Source organism: Acomys russatus, chromosome 2, assembly GCF_903995435.1.
Source record: "Acomys russatus chromosome 2, mAcoRus1.1, whole genome shotgun sequence".
In the NCBI taxonomy this organism is placed as follows: Eukaryota; Metazoa; Chordata; class Mammalia; order Rodentia; family Muridae; genus Acomys; species Acomys russatus.
In genome coordinates this window covers 28,774,384-28,794,005 of record NC_067138.1, presented here as the reverse complement: position 1 = coordinate 28,794,005, position 19,622 = coordinate 28,774,384, and the positions used below count along the sequence as shown (strand labels likewise).

General features: G+C 36.7%; 1 protein-coding gene across 2 annotated transcripts; it reads left to right on the top strand.

The window, feature by feature from the left end:
- Nucleotides 1-2,947: 2,947 nt before the first annotated feature.
- Tmem68 (transmembrane protein 68) lies at nt 2,948-18,752 on the top strand. 2 transcript variants are annotated; one of them, XM_051159718.1, is made up of 6 exons: nt 2,948-3,306; nt 6,201-6,365; nt 9,556-9,749; nt 14,859-14,919; nt 16,997-17,136; nt 18,390-18,752. In XM_051159718.1, exons 1-6 carry the CDS (start codon nt 2,982-2,984, stop codon nt 18,492-18,494), a joined length of 990 nt encoding a protein of 329 aa, XP_051015675.1. In that variant the 5' UTR covers nt 2,948-2,981; the 3' UTR covers nt 18,495-18,752. The 2 variants fall into 2 exon arrangements, with proteins under 2 accessions (XP_051015675.1, XP_051015682.1); XM_051159725.1 differs by having other exon boundaries at nt 2,978-3,115.
- The last annotated feature ends 870 nt before the right edge of the window (nt 18,753-19,622 follow it).

The following is a 19,622-nucleotide window of genomic DNA, read 5'->3' as shown; positions in this document are numbered from 1 at the left end:
AGGTATCTACCTCGGTCTTACAGTGCACACTTTGTGGATAAAGAGACTATAATTATATTACCAGTTTGTCTGAGGAGGTACCAAAGAAAGCTATAAAGTCACAAGATATTAAACTTATTAAAATTAAAGAAGTCTAGATTATTGTAGTCAGTTGGCTTAAGTAATAACAGTAAAAGTTTCAAATTGTTAGTTGAGCCTAGGCAATTTCTTTTAACCTATTTGAAAGTTAAATAATTTTGCTTATTAGCAATGTTTAAATTTTTTAACAATTTCTGAGATACAGTTCACAGTAACATGCCCCAATTTATACTGTGCAGATTAATGGGTTCAGGCATCCTACTCTCTAATTCCAGGATATTTCATTTTCTCTTTGATTCTCCCCAGCCCTGGCAACCACCAATTTTCCTATCTTTTTGGATTAGCTGATTTTGGTATGACATATCAATGCGTACATAGTGTTTGGACATTTGCTTTTTGTAAAATTTAGTTTATTCTGCTATTTTCCAGGTTCACCTATGTTGCAGCAGGTCTCTGCTCTTTGAGTGGTGCTGTCTTATATTGATATATCATTTTAATCCACTCATCAGTTGATAGGCATCTGAATCTGTCCACTATTCAGCAGTTATGAATAATTCTCCTACAGATGCACACGTTTTTTGTGTAAATAGTGTGTCTTTAATCTTCTTGGGTATATACCTAGTAGTAGATTTATTGGGTAACGTAGTAACATGTTTAGCTTCTTCAGAAACTGCCAGGCTGGTTTCTCAAGGCATTACATTTTGCTATATTGAATTTTAAATGATCAAACTGGCAAATTATGATTCAACTCTTACGGTGGATTGGTTAATGGTAGCAACTTTTGATTTTATTGTTATTATCAACTTTTGATTTTGATTTGATTAAGAAACACCTGATACATTAGTGAAATGCACCATTGGCTGTGTTTGAGAGGGTATTTTCAAGGGGTTGGCCCTTGGTACTGAATACAAAGGGGGAAAAGCATGCTGTTTGCTGGATTCCTCTTTTTCTGCTTCCTGTCTGTTGCCATAGTAGCAAGTCTTTTATGCTTCCATACTTCCTGCCATTTTTTTTCTGTATTCCTTTGAACTGTGAGCCAAAATAAACCCTTCTTACTGTAAACTGCTTTTTTTTTGAGTATTTGATGGCGGTGATGAGAAAAACAACCAATGCAGTGATGTAATAAGATGTAGGTTGAGAAGCTTAACACGTACTGTGTCATCCTCTGTGAGTAGAACAGGCTCAGTAGTCTCCCAAATCAGATGAAATCCTCTATCAGTCAAAGTGTGTGCTCTGTTACAAAGTTAGAGCGGTTAGTAAGCCCTGACAGTCATTTAGATATCCTACGTTTATACTGCCCCCTGATAGATGCCTATATATTTTTTAACATGAAAATTCAGAATGTTTAATTGTTGGATAAAATGTAGTTCTTTTTTTTGTTTTCCTACTTGGCAGTGTTAGAGATAGGACCCCGCATCCTACACATGGTAGATAAGCATTTACCACTGAGCTACACCTTAGCTCCACTCCTAAATGTAAATATATATATGTATTTCATTTATTTATTTATTCATTCACCTTACAACTTGATCCCAGCCCCCTCTCTCCTTCCCTCCCAGTCCCACGCTCATGCCCCCTTCCTCCCATTACCCCCTCTCCTTCTTCTCAGAAAAGGGGAGGCCTCCAAGGGCTACCAACCCACTTTGGTAGATACAAATATTTTATGACTGTAATAAAACAGTTTAATGGGTGGGCGTTAGTAGAATGGTGTTAATCAATGTTAAGCTCTGTAGAATATCTTGAATGTAACTGACTTGTAGTTTGCCCAGGCCTGCCATTATTTGTCAGACATTTGTGCTCCTGCCATTTATTTCATGAAAATGTAAATTTAAGGTACTAATGATTTTTGCTTAATAATATATTCCTTTTGTTTACTGTGTTTTCAGAATACATATATTGAAGCTATATACAAGATATCTATGTAATTTCTGGTAAGTCAAGTAATTGTTTTATAGAGTGTGTTCAATATCATATAATGTTTCTTTGTTTTTTTTCTAGACAGGGTTTCTCTGTGCAGCCTTGGCTATCCTGTACTTGCTTTGTAGACCAGGCTGGCATCAAAAGCACAGACATCCACCTGGGTCTGCCTCCCAGAGTGCTGGGATTACAGGCATGCACCACCATACTCCTCTCATACAATATTTTGGTGGCTATGTTTTCAGTCATTTATGTTTTAATAGAAATTTTAGTGACTGTAAGATAAAAAGTGCAGTTTTAAAAGTTTTGTAATATCAAAAGAGAGGATAAGCTCTTCTGTAAATCTGTTTCTCTATAAAAGAACATCTATGTGTATGTCATCCTTTCCCAAAGCTTTGGATGACTGGGCTGAATCAGATACTCATGCCGTCCTTTGTGAAGGACACTGTTAGCTCCAGCATAAAAAGCACAATGCTCAGCATGACCTGCGGAAGGAATGACTTAGAGTACCAGTTTGAGCTGCAGTTTCACTCTGCAGCAGCTTTTCCCTCTTAACCACAGCTTGCAAGTTATTTCAAAAGACAAACCCAACCCATTTCATGATTTTGTAGACAAAACCTTTTCTAAGCATTAAAATGCACTACTCATCTTTGGTACTACAGATGACTCTCCAGCCAGGTGGGGGGTGGTGGGGGGGTGGGACACGCCTTTAATTCTAGCACTCAGGGAGGCAGAGGCAGGTGGATCTCTGTGAGTTTGAGGCCAGCCTGCTCTATAGAATGAGTTCCAGGATAGCCAAGGCTACACAGAGAAACCCTGTCTCGAAAACAACAACAAAAAGACTCTCCATAGCACTTATGTAGACTAAAATATTTGACTTTGTTGCTGTGAAGACAATAACTGCATTATTTTCCCCTTGTAGCGTTGAAGTTGAAACATATGGCAGTGAAGAAAGAGACAGAATCTGGAATTCTCATCTAAAGAAAATGGTGGACAACAACCAAACCTGTGCTGCAGGGCAGGACCCTGTGCCCTACATGACTTGCATGATTCATATTCTTGAAGAGTGGCTGGGTGTGGAGCACTTGGAGGACTATCTGAATTTTGCAAACCATCTCTTGTGGGTTTTTACCCCGTTGATACTCTTAATACTTCCGTACTTTACTATCTTTCTTCTCTACCTTACTATTATTTTCCTCCATATCTATAAGAGGAAGAACATGTTAAAAGAAGCCTACTCTCATAATTTGTGGGATGGTGCGAGGAAAACAGTGGCAACTCTGTGGGATGGACATGCGGCTGTCTGGCATGGTAAGCAGTGATGCTGCAGTCTCTGTTGCCTTGGTGTGTAGCACTGACACCACATGTCTGCTTATGGATTGGGAAGTTACAGAAAAATAGAATGGAAGGGATGCTTACAATTCCTTGTTGATCTGTTTACAGGTATTATGTATATGTATGTTGTTAGATGATTTTTCCTAAACATATTTATTTCTGTTCAAGAATCACACAGTTCTTAATTATTATAAACTGAAATATGAAAATTGATATTTAAAACATCTATAAAATTGCTTACAACTGTCAACCTTTCTTTTCCTTACCACACAAAGCACTAGCTTTTGTTGTGACATTTTCACATGTAACTGTCAATGTCCTTTGTTCTTATTCAGTGCCTCCTCCCTTTCTTCTCACCATTCTCTACCCCTGCTGTTCCTGCCCCTGTAAGCAGTCCTTGTGCGTTCCCTTCACATGTGCCCCTCCTTTTTCCTTTAGACCTCTTTCTATCCTCACCTTCCTCTTTCTATTTCATAGTGACTGCTTTTTCTTGCTGCTTTCCAAGATTAAACTGCCTTTCTTTCTTTCTTTCTTTCTTTCTTTTTCTTTCTTTCTATGTATCTATCTATCTATTTATCTATCAATCAGTCATCTCTCTATCTATGCGTATGTGTGCATATGTGGGTGGCTGTGCTGGTAAAGGCCAGAGGAGGGTGTCAGATACCTTGGAGCTGAAGTCACAGGCTGTTGTGAGCGACTTAGCATTGGTGATGGAAACTGAACTCAGGTCCTGTGCAACAGCAACAAGTTGGCTGGGCTGTCTCTCCAGACACACTTGGTTTTGGTTTTTGAGATAAGGTCTTGATATGTAGTCCAGCCCATCTATAATTTTTAATTCTGCTTTGACTTCTAATACAGCAAGTGCCACCATGCTTGGCTCAAAGAAACTTTTTGTTTTAGTTTTACTTCTTAGAGACAGGTTCTCTATGTAGCCATGCCTGTCCTAGAACTCTCTATGTAGACCAGGCAGGCCTTGAACTCACAGAGATCTGCTTGCCCCTGCTCTAAGCTGTGTAATACGTGTAATACATTGGGCCTGCACTGGGGAGTCAGGGCCAGAAGTCATGGTATTGAGTCTGGCAAACAGCAGTCATACGGTTTGGATGCTCTGAATTCCTAATATTTACTCATTAGATTCCCCACTGGCCAATACAGGTCTCTGCCTCCTCAGAGCTTCATAAAAGGCAGTATCTCAGCACACATGTGTGTGTCTCAGAGCTGCACCTTGCTGGTCTTAAACCAGTGACATTACGGACATAATTATGAGACATGTTAGGAATTTACATCTTCCTCCAACATACACCTTGTTTTTATTTTAATATATAGTAAGCAATCTGAATTTATATGTGAGTGGATAAGACAATATAGGTAAATTTAAGCACTATTTATACTGGAACTCCAAGGTAATTTTAGGTATTGTTTATGGTTTAGAGGAAATACAGCATTCAGCACCGAGCCTGCTTCAATGTTTTATTATGTTGAGATATTTGTCTGCATAAGTGACATTTCTTAAAAAGTTTATCTGTGACATAAATAAAAAGGCATTTGTATCTATAGTTTGATTTTGTTTTACACAATTAAATTTTAATGTGTGCTTTTTAAACCTCAGAATCTTAAAAAACACACACACATCAATTTAGGAAGGAAAAAAATGCTACTTAAAGCTTACGATGCCAATGAACTTTGTTAAAATTTTGGTCTATTTATCATTTGTATATGTATGGCCAAATACATGCCATTAATCCATCTTATAAATATGACTTTTAATAATTTAGAAACATATTTAGTTACCGGTCACTGAACAAGTTTTATCTCTTTATAATGTTTTTACTACTTAAAAATATACTAGAATCTGCTCAGTATTTTACATTTTGAAGTTAAAATTTACCCTCAGATTGTATGTATTCTATAATTTTTCCAAACATTTTGTGACTCTATAAAATACAAAGAGACACTAGTTTGACCTTTTTAAAGTAACCCATTTTTGTTTGGTTGGTAATGAGTCAGTGAAGTCCCTACCCTCAAGTGGCTAGCAGCCTTCTAACTCAAACCTTTGATTTGATTTTTTAAAAAAGCTGTGTTCCTGGAAAATAGGAATGGATTCTTAAAAGCTAGGTTCTTAACATTTTTCCCTTGAACATTCATATAATAAGGGAAAGTCCTCAATAGCCTTTTGTGTTTTAAAGAAAATTAAGAATTATATATGACAGCTTAACTGCAGCAAGATCACTGTATGTATCGTCGTATGTGTGTATGTTGGACAGATAAGATTTTTAATTCTCTTCATAGTAGGAGCCTACTTATGCTAAATATACATGTGCAAGAAAATGTAAGTGCATCCACAGCTAGGTGCTGAATCATTTGTGGCTAAGAAGCATTCAAAGCCACGAGCCTGGAGTAGCTGGCTGTTCCCAGCTGTCCAAGCAGCCTTCCCTAGGCACATCTCGTACAGCGACCCTTTCCCCACACTCCAGCCTCTTGTGCCAGCCAGCTTGATGCTGGGGTGGATTGTGTCCTTGGCTCATCTAGGCCCTAGCCCTATGCTTGGTTGAGCTTCCCTCGGCTGCCTTCCTTTTCTCCAGTCAGGCATAACTGTAGGCTCACGGCTCTGCTCTGGCTTTCACCCCCCATTTCTGGGCCCCTTGCTGGTGGATCCCTTGACCTTCCTGGACTCCAGCACTGCTCTGCTATGTCTTCAATCAAGTGCCATGTGTATTCTCTCCTGCTGTGCAACTATAGAACCAAATTATTCTATGTCTACAAGGAAGGGAGAAGGGTGAGAAACTATCAAAGGGGGAAGGGACTAGGAAGGCAAAGACAGGCTTTTAAGTTACTGCATTTTATGTATTGGCAACTTGTCTTTCAAACAGGTTATGAAGTTCATGGCATGGAAAAGATACCGGAAGGACCAGCACTTATAATTTTTTATCATGGAGCTATTCCCATAGACTTTTACTACTTCATGGCTAAAATTTTCATCCACAAAGGCAGAACTTGCCGTGTAGTAGCTGACCACTTTGTCTTTAAAATTCCAGGTAAAATTTAACTGTATGTAGTGATCAAATTATGTGCTAGTCTCTCTTTTTTTTTGTATATACTTTTATTTTATTACACATGTATAAAACAAACTACATACAGCAGGGAGAACCATGTGACAATCATGAGAATAATGAGTGCTATACATGTTACATTCATAGTGAACTGGCCATCTGCATTCATCTCCTTTGAAGTAAGTGTCTTTCCTGTCTTGTTGGGTCTAAATTTCCGATTGAGATTCAATATCTATCCTATCTCAACTCTAATAGCTTAACTTCTTTAAGTTAATCTAAGATGAACTTGTCCCCTAATCAACTAAGCTCGGTTGTAAAACTATACTATCTTGTCTTCAATGCCCCTCAGAGACTTGAGAAGGAATAAAACTTAAATTCCTGAGTGAATCAGCAGTGTGGGTTAGCAGCTTCCAAAATGTACAAATTGTGGTAGTCTCTCTTTAGTATTATTTTTTGAAAGTATTTTGCCTCTTTAGGGAAAATTTTTTTGAAAAACATCTCATTATACAATTTAAGTAATGTATCTTTAAAAAAATGGCCCCAAATGTCATCTACTTTTTATTTGTTTTATGGACAGTCTTGCTCTGTTGCCTAAACTCACCTTGAGTGGGTAATCCTCCTGCCTTAGCTTTTCAGAGTCCTAGATTTCTAGGTGTGGGCACCACTACTAGCTCTAGTTATACCTACCCATTTTTCCTCCCTTTTTCTCTCCCTCCCTCCATCCGTCTGTCCCCACCACTGGCTCTAATATTTCCTTCCTTTTTTCCTCTTCTCTCCCCCTTCTCTTCCCTCTCCCTCCTTCTCCTCCTTTTTTTTTTGGTAGTACTGTGGATTGAACCCTAGGGATGAACACATGCTAGGCAAATGCTCTACCACTGAACTATAGCCCTCCAGTTTAATTTCTTTTTCTTTATTAACAGAACTTTAGTCAGTATTTTCCAAGGTTTGTTTTTTGGTTTTTTTTTAGATCTTTTGAAAACTGAGGCAGGATCTTGCTGTGTTACCTAGACTAACTTTCAGCTTATAGTCTTAAGTAATCCTTGTGCCTCAGCCTACCTAGTCGGTGGAACTGCAGACACACATGCCCAACAGCTGTCTTAAATCTTGAACTTTGGTTGTTTCTTACTGTGATGCTGGAGACGGAACACTAGGCAAGTGCCCTGACCCTGAATTATATCCCTAACCTAAATCTTGAACTTTCAAGTAGAATTTAAAAATGATACATATTTTTCTATACAAAGTAGTTCAGTTTTCATATTTTCTGTAAGATAATATTTTTTCCTTGTTTAATGCTGTTAAAGCTTAATAGCAAATCATAATTGGGAAAAATACTCAGGGAGTATTTTCCCACACTATCTTAAAGAGTATGTGTACATCTTATGTCTCTTCCAGTATGAGCTGCCTCATAGACTTAAGCTCTTGAGATTGAAGACTGCCTTTTAAGTCTCTTTATCATGACTTTATATCTTTTAAAAAGTTTAGTCAAATTGTTTAAGATAAAATAGTTACTTTAAAAAATCATTGAATGAAATTACTGAGAATAAATCTTACTTTCTTTCATCACTAAATCACTAGACACAAGCCAGGAGAATTGATAGTATGTTCTCTCGAGTAATAAAAGCAAAGCTGGCCCAGCAACCAGACTCAAACCCAGCAGCGAGTTAAGAACAGTCTACTCCAGTGCCTCCCATACATATGGTTAGTGCTTTAGTATATGTTAGAACACCTGTTTGTATTTTGTGTCTACGTTAAATCAGATATAAGGCTTTCCTTTAGAAAGAATGTGACGACTTTGTGTGTAGATTGGGAATGGATGGATATTATCACACCATAACAGGTTATTTTGATTTTTTAAAGAGACATATTTTTCCATATTCACAAGCAATTTTGTGGGATTTATTCTCCCCTATAGATTTAATGTAAGCATTAACGTCTTTCAGTGGCTCCAACCCCTGTCAGGTTTTGGATATTAAACCTAGGGCCTTCTACGTACTTACCAAACAATCATACCACTGGTCTACCCGGCAACCAAGGACAGTTTTATCATACGGCTCAAGCGTTTACTTAACTATTCTCTTATGGAGCACAGGTTTGTTTCTAGCCTTTCCACAGGTACGCATTTTTGGTGTTTTCAAACAGTTCCCTTTATGCTCATCCTATATTTTGACATTGATTTACCTTTAGTCATTGAAAATTTTTCATGAGAATTTTTGTATTTTATCTTGTGATTTATGGACCCTCCCTTCCATTTACTTTGAGAATACGTCTGATTTAAGTCAGTGCAGTTTTCGTGCAGGGTAAGCATTACTTAAGTCTTGGCACTTATAATGTTGTTTTGTCAATTTAAGGCAATGGGAAGCTATGTTAGTCTGCCCAGTGCTACAAACTATCCAAGTTCTCTCAGTCTCAAGTAGGAAAATACGTGTACACTGACAGGCACATAAAGTTCTGCTGTAGGGTCTTTATTAGAGTACCTCTTTATTGACAGGATGTCTTTCATGCAGGAATAGTCAATCTGAAAGCTGTATAATATTAAAGTTTGGAATTAGCTGTTCCTGAATTGAATACCCTTCCTCAGTTGGTTAAAAACTCTCAATGATATTTGTTATTGTTATAAAAATTTAACTGTAGGATTAGCATCAGTCAACATTTTATTTCAGTAGAGTTGTTTATAGTCTTAGCTAAATTTTGGTGTGGCTGAACATAGTTGGGTTTGCATTATCTCAGGTGGTTCCTTGTTACAGGGTTAGTGGGAGATGAGGTTTTTGGCTTGAAGTTCAGTGAAAGGCTCTTAGGGCTGTCAGAGTGCAGCAGGGACAGCAGAGTGCTGTGTGACTTTGGAGTGTCACCTAACTCTTAAGCCTAAGATTTGTCATCTGTAAAATGAGGAGAAGAACCCTCATTTTTCATGCTAGTTTTAAGTTTTAATAAGAGTGTGAAAATGTAAAGTAGCCAAAGTAAGGAACTGATCAGTCAGGAAGTAATCAATAGGTGTTCAGTAAGATATATACTACTTAATAAATAGGTGAAACTGGTCTTAAACCTTAAGAGCTGTTCACTTAAGAAAGTTTATAAAAGTACGGGTAGTAAATTGCATAGATCATGGTGAATTTTGCTCTGAAAGAATTGAACAAGATCAAGATATATCTTTGTGATTATTATTTTTTTTTAACAGGGTTTAGTTTATTACTTGATGTATTTTGTGCTCTCCATGGACCAAGAGAGAAGTGTGTTGAAATCCTGAGGAGTGGCCACTTGTTAGCTATTTCCCCGGGTGGAGTTCGAGAAGCCTTACTCAGCGACGAGACCTACAACATCGTATGGGGTCATCGTAAAGGCTTTGCGCAGGTTGCCATTGATGCAAAAGTGGTGAGTCATACCACAGTAACTGTTCAAGCCAAGCTTAGTAGAATTTCAAAAAAGTGCTTAGGAAGCGCGTCAAAGTATATGAAGCCAGATTCTCTTATTCTAAACAGCATATATGTTAGTATGTATAACAATTTGTAGGCCATCTTAAAAAACAAGAACTGATCTAGAAATTTGGCAAGTGTCCAACAGGGTTATATTTTTGAGTTGTAAATTCCACTTTTTTCATGATTAGATTTGCAAGTGTGTATACAGGCCTGCCATCCTTTCAGCTACTCTCTTTTAGGATACAGTCGGCTCATTCTATGTGTTTTAAGCCTTTGCTAACTTTGACAGGAATGAGTTGGTGTGTTTCATGGATGAATTTGGTTCATTAGTTCTTCATGTGTAGTCGGTTTTTATACCCACACGTGTACTATGTGACTAATGTCATTTTTCATCAAATGTGATTAGCTGTTTTATACTATAATGACAAGAAATGGACAGTGATGTGACAGATATTTTTAAAGCGCTTTCCAAATGATGTCACCGATAAAATTAGATCTAGTTGGGAGATTTCACTGTAATTCCGTGCTTCCTAGACCAAATGGTGAAAATGTGCTTTTGGTAGTTTTTTAGTCTCTTGCTTTCCATATCACATTTTATCCTAAGGAACACTAGTTTTCAGCAGGGGACATTGCAGTCCCTTGCTGGACTCTTGCTGTTTTCTTTAAGCCAAGACGTTGAGTCAGCTGCAGTAACTTTCAGCGTTTCTGGTTGCTGATTTTAGAGACCAGTCTGTGTCTGGTTTGACTGTGCAACATGTAAATTTAGACTGTTGATTAAAAAAAGAAAAGATTGTGGGTGACTCATTCTAACTTAAGATTAATATCTAAAGAAGAATGATATTTTTATGTTTGAATTACAAAGTTTACAGTAAAACAAAATACTCCGAAGAGCTCAGTAGTTCTTTTCTCTCATGTCCCTGTGCATGTGCTTATATGTGATTCCTAGAAGTCATTGTATAGCGCTCTGGCATGGGCTTCTAGTTTAAATTAGTCTGTGTCCTAACTTTTTAAGTAACATGTGTTTAAGCAGTACAGTCCTATAGAAGATTATAAATTCTTTGAGTTCAGGGGTTTTGTATTTAAATCCTTAGTGTAGTGATCTTCTTTGAGAAGGGTTTAAGGATTTGTTGAGTTAATTTTTTGTCTTTAAACACAGATTATTTAGCTCAGCAAAAAGCTTTTTAATTTATTCATGCATTTGTTGTGTTAGTAATAAAGAAAACTGACTAATAACATATTTTACCCATTTTCTAAAGAATTTTATAAGCACAGATGTGGAAATCAGAACTGTAACTGTCTGTAATATGGTATACAAAAGACTGCATGTAGCTGTGCAAAATTAAGAATAATCAATGCAATCTCTTAAAGTAAGAATAACCACAATTCTAAATTAAAACAGAATAATTCTAAATTAAAACATAAATTTTCTTTAAGTTTATACTTTGAAAGACAGTTTTTTAATATAAATTTCAGATAAAGATAAAAATAATTCTGAGGCTTGTAAGTTTATCATGGAATTCTAATTCTTCATCCTTATGTTTATAGCTATTTGGATTTTTGTTTTGTTTGGCTTTTTATTTTATTTATTTATTTATTTATTTATTTATTTATGGTTTTTCAAGACAAGGTTTCTCTGTGTAGTGTTGGGTGCCCTGCACTTGCTTTTTGTAGACCAGGCTGGCCTCGGACTCACAGCAATCCCCCTGCTTCTGCCTCCCTGAGTATTAGGATTAAAGGCATATGCCAGCATACCCAGTATGTTTATAGTTTTCAGTAGTATATCTCTTAGGAGACTTGAAAGAGAAATGACAAAACTTTTTAGATTTTTAAATTTCATGGTAACTTTTTACAAAATTCCAAAAACTTGAGAGGTAGCCTTCTATAAATTTAAAATAAATATAAAATTTAATGCTGTGAATTTGCCAATATTCTGATTGACAGTTTGTAGCACTTTTGAGTTTGTCTCAGGGCTCTGCATGGTAAGGGAGTGACATGGAATATTTGACTGTTGTGCTTCACAGCCCGTGGGTCACCTAAAGCCATTGGAAAACACAGACATTTACATTACCGTTCATAACAGTAGCAAAGTTACACTTAGAAAGGAGCAATGAAAATAGTTTTGTGGTTGGTGTCACCACAACATGAGAGCTGTATTAAGGGGTGGCAGCTTTAGGAAAGTTGAGAACTGCTGCTTTCATGTTACAGATGAGGAGACTCAGCAGAGAGAGATGGAGGGATGGAAGAGATCTGATGGCAGCAAGGCAGCCGCAGAGCAGCTTGCAGTTCAGGCAGCGGTGCTGTTGCCATCCCTGACTTTATTTCACAGTGAGTGCGGACATCAAAGATTGAAAGAGTCTTTAAGAGATGTGAGGAAAACTTTGCAGCAAAATATTTGCATAGTTTTAAATGATAACTGTCCCTTGATAGTTCAAATCAAACTTCCACAAACAATGAGAAAACACTTAAAACTATGGACATACCATTAGCTACATTTAAGAATGGACTACCTGGCTGAGCGTAACTCATGACAGAGTACTTGTTTAGCATGTGCTGGGCATTAAGTTTGATTCCTCAACAATGTTCCCTGCCCCCTACCCCCTGAATAACTTGAAAAATTAACTGGACATACTAAAAGAAGCTAAAAGTGGGATCCAAATGTAGTGACAGAATATCAGCAGAAAATATGAAAAGGTCATTTGAGTGGGACAGACTTATAATTACCATATCCTACTCTTTATTTTGTGATTTTCTGAAGGTTCTGTTTAGGTAGCTTCACATCTAGGTTGAGAAAAATTAATTTATTTACTTGAAAATAAATAACAAATGTAAAACAAAGGAACATTGTATTTAAGAATTGTTTATTTGTGTTACTTTATCCATAAAAACTTTTGATATAAAGTTAATTATTATACTTCTCCCAACTCTTCATATGAAAATAAGGCTTAGATTTCATAAGCAACTTGTTTAATATGTCCTATATTTTTACTTATGCAGCTGTCTCATATACAAATTTGTACAAGGAAAGGGTTAAATAATTGTACAAGATCAAGTTGTAATAAGCTAGTGTTGTGTTCGTACTAATGGAAGCTTGTTGCACTCAAAAAACATAGGTTCAGAGTACACAACGTGGAAGATCGAGCCAAGTTGGGCAAGCTTTCTTCTATGAAGTGGCTTCTGGAATGTTCTGCTTCAGAAGTTTAGATACTTAAGCTAAATCAGTTAAATGAGTCGAAGCTAAATCATCTTCATGAAGTGCACACTGTGCCACAGGCTTTTGGAATCATGACTGTCTGTATACATGGTCAGTAGTTACAGTTAAGAGAGAAAGGCAGTCAGTGTATCTGAGCTGAGCAGCTTTCCATTTCTTCTGTGCATTCAGAGTTCACAATCCTTGGAATGTAACTTTTAAAACTTTAGGATTTTTATCCACTTTACAAAACTTGTAATCTCGTAGATAGTAGTGGACATTTACAGAAGAATTCAGTGCCATTATCATCCTTAGTTTCATAAATTAACCTCATCAAATTAAACATCCTTCACTTGGCAGTTTTGTCTGCTTTTTCTAGTGTTGAGATTACTGTTGCTTGATTATGACCTCTGTATTTATAGAACATGGTTCATTAGAAGCATTGCCTTTCTGTTATTTACTCATTTCTAATTTAGTTCATCCATAACTTCCTTTTATCTCGTCTATTACAGGTACTTTTCTAAGTGCGAGGGATACAAGAGTGAACGAAACATGTATTAGTTGTCCCTGAAATATATTAGATGTCTTTCCTCTGGTAAGAGGAGAGAAACAGCAAGTGATCAGCTAGTTCAATGTGAGGATAAGTTTTATGAAGTTTATCCTGTGTTTTCTAGTCTCTAAAACTGAGTGAAAAAGACAATATCATTATCTAAAACTCTGCAGGTAAAGGCATATAGTTCTGTAAATAATATGAAACATGAACACACGTACACGTAGCTTTATCTACTTGAAACATTTATTTCAATATTTGTTTATATATGAAAGTATTTTGACATATTTACTGTTTACAATAACATAACCTTCCTGTATGATACTTTATATTTTCTTATTTTATGACATTTACCTAACATGTCTATTATTAAATATCACATTTAACCATTGATGTTCATGGAACATCCTATAAACTTGTTATTTTAAATTCGTTAATTTATACACTTTTAAAAATTCTTATATACACTATTCATTGATACTGAACATCTTGTATTTACTGGACTCATAAAAATATTGTGTTACTAATTCCATGAGAACATCTTGCTGAAACCTATCATTTAAATTTATATATAGTTTCCCTTTGTCTTAGTTACTTTTCTGTTTCTGTGACCATGCCATGATGAAGATAGCTTATAAAAAAAAGCATTACATTTTGGGCTCACAGTTCCCGAGGGTTACAGTCCATGACCATCATGGCAGGGAGCGTGGCAGCAGGCAGGTAGGCACGGTACTGGAGAAGGAGCTGAGAGTTCACATCTGATCCATGAGCTGGAGGCAGAGAGAGCTAACTGTGACTGGTGTGGGCTTTTGAAACCTCAGAGTCCATCCTCAGTGACACATCCTCCAACAAGGCCACACCTCCTAGTCCTTCCTAAGCAGGCGCACCAGCTGGGGCCTGAGAGTTCACATTATGAGCCCCGGGGCCCATTCTCACTAACCACCACACCTTCAGAGTATCTTCATCTGATAACTTCCATGAGCATGAGCATATTATTTAAGGAACAAGTAAAACTAATTTCCCACATTCGTTTTATTTAATGAAATTAATGAGTATTATAACATTTGTGAGTTTCTAAGATGTATCTATAAGGAACATTGGTAGATGAAATATGTGCTACAACTAGAGGATGGCTTTTCCAATTTATATTTTCATAAATGATCAAGTCAACTTTAGTCTGATAAAGCACACCACCCTAGGTATACCTTTAGTGTTCAGATCTATTTTTAGGATTTCAAATGTGCCCTCAAAAAATTTGTCGTAGTGACTCAATGGAGACCTTAAGTGGATTTATATATTTACTTTTTAATTCAAATTCTTTTCTTTAGCCCATTATTCCTATGTTTACACAAAATATTCGAGAAGGATTTAGATCACTTGGAGGAACAAGTAAGTTCTTATTCATATGGTTTTTAATTATAGTATAATAGCTAATACATTTGGGGCTTTGAACCCTATTAGGAAAATTTTTGGGTTTTTGTTGTGGTTTTGTTTTTGTTTTTTGTTTTTGGGGATTTTTTTTTTTTTTTTTTTTGGATACAGAGTCTTATTGTGTAGTTCTAGCTGTCCTACACTACATCTGGACTGGGTAGACCAGGCTGGCCCCAAACTCACAGAGATCCATCTGCCTCTGCCTCTGCCTCTTGAGTGTTGAGCTCAAAGGCATGCACTACTATACCTGGTGACTGTTGGTTGTAAGTAATGCCATTTGTTTTGTGGGGACTGGACACTGAGACTCTTATACCGTATAGCCAGCCTGGCCTCAGATTTGTGATTTTCATACTTCAGCCTCCTGAGTTCCTGAGAGAGACTGTGTTTTTGTTAAGAATATTATATACATATTAAAGTTTATTTGAAAGGACTTTTAAAAACTTTACAGTGTTCAACTATGTTGATAATGTTTAGAACACATTTATGTTCTATTAACTGAAGAAACTAGCTTTAAAATTGTATGACCTACATAGTAAGCTAAGATTGGCATTAAAGAAGATGGGGATGTCATTTGCTTTGGTTTATCCTATTTAATATAGTTACATTGATAAGTTATTTTATCTGTCTTTAGTTTACTAGTTAAAAATTTACTTTAATATTGCTGTAAGAATAAAACTCAGGATTTGTTTCTCTTTGGAATGTTTTGGAAAACTCAGCTTGTTTTCCACCTGTGGTTTATATATCATGTGCAGCTGATGGTGCTTTATGTAACTGTTGCTGTTCCTATTCACGTAGAAACCCCATAGCTAGCCTTAAATTGCTATTGTTTTTAACTTAGTTTTTTACATTTAACTTTGGAAATTTTATTTAACTTTCTGTTAATCTTTTTTTTATAATGCTAAATCAGAAATTATTATTGAATTCTGGGGGCTTTTTTATTATAGGTTACTTTCAAAATTCTATTGGCTGCTTTTCAATCTTATATAACTTTAAAATTCAGCACTTCTAAACTAAGTGTGTATTGTCTTTTATTTCAACTTTATTCAATTTGTTTACTAATTCATTCGTTCACTCATTCATTTTTGAGGCAGTCTCACTGGTGCAGCCTTGGGTGGTCTGGAACTTGTTATGTAGACTAGGCTGGCCTTGACCTCACAGAGATCCGCCTACTTCTGTCCACCTCGCCCCGTGTTGGACATATAGGCATACATCTCCACAACTGGCTAACTTTAATTTTTGGGAGTGTTACTTTGGGTGTGACAGCACATTTTGTGTTTTTATATGTAGTCAGTGTTTTCAGTATATAACTATATATTTCATGAAACTTTCACCTTTTTGGATCTTGTTTATGCTGGGGTTTTGTTTTGTTTTTTTAACCTTCTCCACTTATTTATTTTTAATACTTTTCAGCTCATTCCTGCTGAATTTGAAACATAGTCATCTCTAGTCGGTCAGTGTGTGGGTCTGCATAACTGTGCTTGTACTCCCTTGTCTCTGTCTGTTGTCCATGGAAACACTTGCTGTGTGTCCCTGAACATTTCAGCTTGCAGCTTTTGCTGGCGCTTCTCAGCCTTTGCTGTGCAGTAATAGGAACTGGTTCGTCTTTTACTAGTCTTATGTCTTTAAAATGTCACTTGGTCTTAATGAGTTGATTTAGTTTTTCTTTTTAGATTTATAGAGAAAACTGAGTACAAAGTGTGGAATAATCTTGTATGTTCCTTCGACAGTCTCTAGGGTCCATCCTTATGAGTACCAGTGTTCTGCATCTCTTACAGCTGATGCAAGCTTACTTTTAAGGGATGCTGTGCTGGTCATATAGCTCAATGGAGGACCACTTGTGTAACACGTGTGAGGCAATGGATTCAGCCCCCAGCTTCAGAATCCTAAGAGACACGTGTGCACATACACATATTAATTGCTAAGAGATGATATTTTTGTCACCTTCCTGTAAATCTTGTGTAATTAATTAGAAAATGTACAGTTATATGCATAGCATATTTGTCCAATAAAAGTGATTTTGCTTACTTTTAAACAGGATTATTTAAGTGGCTATATGAAAAATTCCGCTATCCATTTGCTCCAATGTATGGAGGCTTTCCTGTGAAGTTGCGGACCTACTTAGGTGATCCCATTCCATATGACCCAAAGATAACAGCAGAAGAATTAGCTGAAAAGGTAATTTGTGTTTGCTTTCTTAGTCTTAGAACAGGTTTCTGTTTTAAATTTTTTGAAATTTCCTTGTTTATTTATCATATGCCAGAAATTCTTAAACAGTAACTTTGCCCAGTGGGAGACATTTGGCAAGGCCCAGAGACATTTTTACTGACGTGAGCGAGTTTGGATGGGATATACTACAGAATTTAGTGTTTAGAAGCCAGGGATAGATTCATAGGCATCTGCAGGAAATCTATAAATATGTTTCTATATCTGAATTTTTAATAATAAGAACTAGAGTTAAGGACAAAGCCAGAATTGATCCTTAAGAGTTAGAACTCAGGTGTTGTGTAGTGACTGTGGAAGCCTTGAGGTTTACAAGGCAGAGAGGTAAGAAAACACTGTTTGAGTGGCAGAAAGTCATGAGGAATTTTTAAATGTTGGTGTTATCAGTAATCTTGCAAAGAGATGAGGAATTGTGAGGATGAGAAAAGACTACTCAGCTTGGAATTCTGCTTTTACAGAGCCTAAAACTGAAAAAAGAACAATAAGCAGTATGTTAGTGAGTAACTTAGAAAGTAGGATGCATATAGGTTTTGTTGTTGCTGTCCCATGACACTGGGTATCAAAGCCAGGGCCTGGCTCATGCTGAGCAAGTGGCTCTACCACTGAACTGCACATGCGGATTGTGTGTTCTGATGATGACTTTTATTCCAACCTTTATATATTATGTGAGTGAGATTTCATTGAAAACATTTTGAATTATGACGGCAAATATGCAAGCTTTCTGGGCATAGTAGTGTCCCATTAATGTGCCATTAATCCCAGCTCTGGGGGATAGAGCAGAGGTAAGCAGATCTCTGTGAGTTTGTGGCCAGCCTGGTCTATTATAGCAAGACCCTGTCTTAATCAAAGCAAGATGAAACAAAACAAAAATAGGTATGCTTATGGGTCAGTTCTGTCAGATGTATCAGTGTTGTTGAACAGAACATATCTTGAAGATTTTTTGCTATGAAAAACTGGGTCTGTTCCCACTGAACACTGTCTTCCTGTTTCTCCCTCTACTAAGCACCTAACAAGTCCCCGAAACCTAAAATACTCAAAATAGCTAGAGGAAAGCAGAGGCAGTACCCTCCAAGACATGGGTGTGTGTTGGGGGAGCGGGGAGGGAGTTCTTCTGCAAGCAGTGTTCCGTGAGGACCCCACAAGATATTCTGTGCTGAGGCTGAACCAACAGTGGCGTTTTTTTGTTTCTTTGTTTGTTTCCTAAATAGACCAAGAATGCTGTTCAAGCTTTGATTGATAAGCACCAAAGGATACCAGGGAACATTAGGAGAGCTCTGCTGGATCGCTTTCACAGAGAGCAGAAGGTTAATTAGCAGAAGATTTAATGTATCTGTAGTGACAAGCTCACATCTTTGATACTGTCTTTTGAATTTTTGTAGGTTGTATAATAGTGTTTTTAAAACATCAAAGCATCTTTCTTAGAATTTGTTGATTTAAACTTATATTGTTAAGCTTGTCCTTTCAATCAGTTGTGTCAAATTTAATATGTAACCCATCACTTGCTTGACTCAGAAAATGATCATGTTGCATTCGCAATCTTTAATAGTATATGATAAACAGTTTATCTTAGGGTTGAGCCTTTCTTGATATCAGCAGTTTAGGTTAAGCAGACTTTTCTAAATTTTGCCTCTTACGTCTTGATCTTTTGTGCCAATATGGTAGTCAGAGAGTGCATATGTTAGGGTATAGCACTTGCTTAATTTAGATGAGAGATACCTTTATGGATCTGTCCTTCATTCCATTCACAACTGCGGGTAAGTTGTGAAATGCTTTGCCCTCAATGGTTTATTAGAAGCATGACAGTGCTAGGTGGTGCACATCGTTTTAAGTTCCTTATGTCTGCTGTGATAGATATGTGTAGTGAAAGCTATAGCTGAATTGATTCCTGAGTCCCTTAGGAGTTATGTCCACTGGACGGTGAAGCTACTCCTTGAGGTGTAATGTCCAGTTGCCAAGCACATGAAAGACATGGACTGTTTTATAAATGATATCACTTTTATTTGTAGTATTTATTTACTGGATTGTTTAGTATTTATTTTAAATAAGTATCTAAGTAAATATATAGAATGAGTTGTCAGCAGGGTGTTTTATAGTATAAAGATAAAATCATGGTTGTGCTCTGTACTTCGTGTTAGAAGCTGATTCTCGGCTGAGGAATAACAAACTAAGGACACTCTGGTCTCGCTCAGTATCATGGCTCCTTTTGCTGGGCTTTGTAGCCGGTCATGTGGCTTATTATTTCAGTAAAATGTACTTGAATGATGAATTTGTATAAACATGGAACCCTCTGAAAATGTAATTGTTATTGATTTGTTGTCTTCTTGAAAATTGATTTTTAAAGTATTTAAACAACAAAGTATCATAAGTCTACTGCAGTATGTCCCTTTCCACCTTTGTATTTCTTGGATTTTATATGGACTTTTTATTACAAGTGTATATTT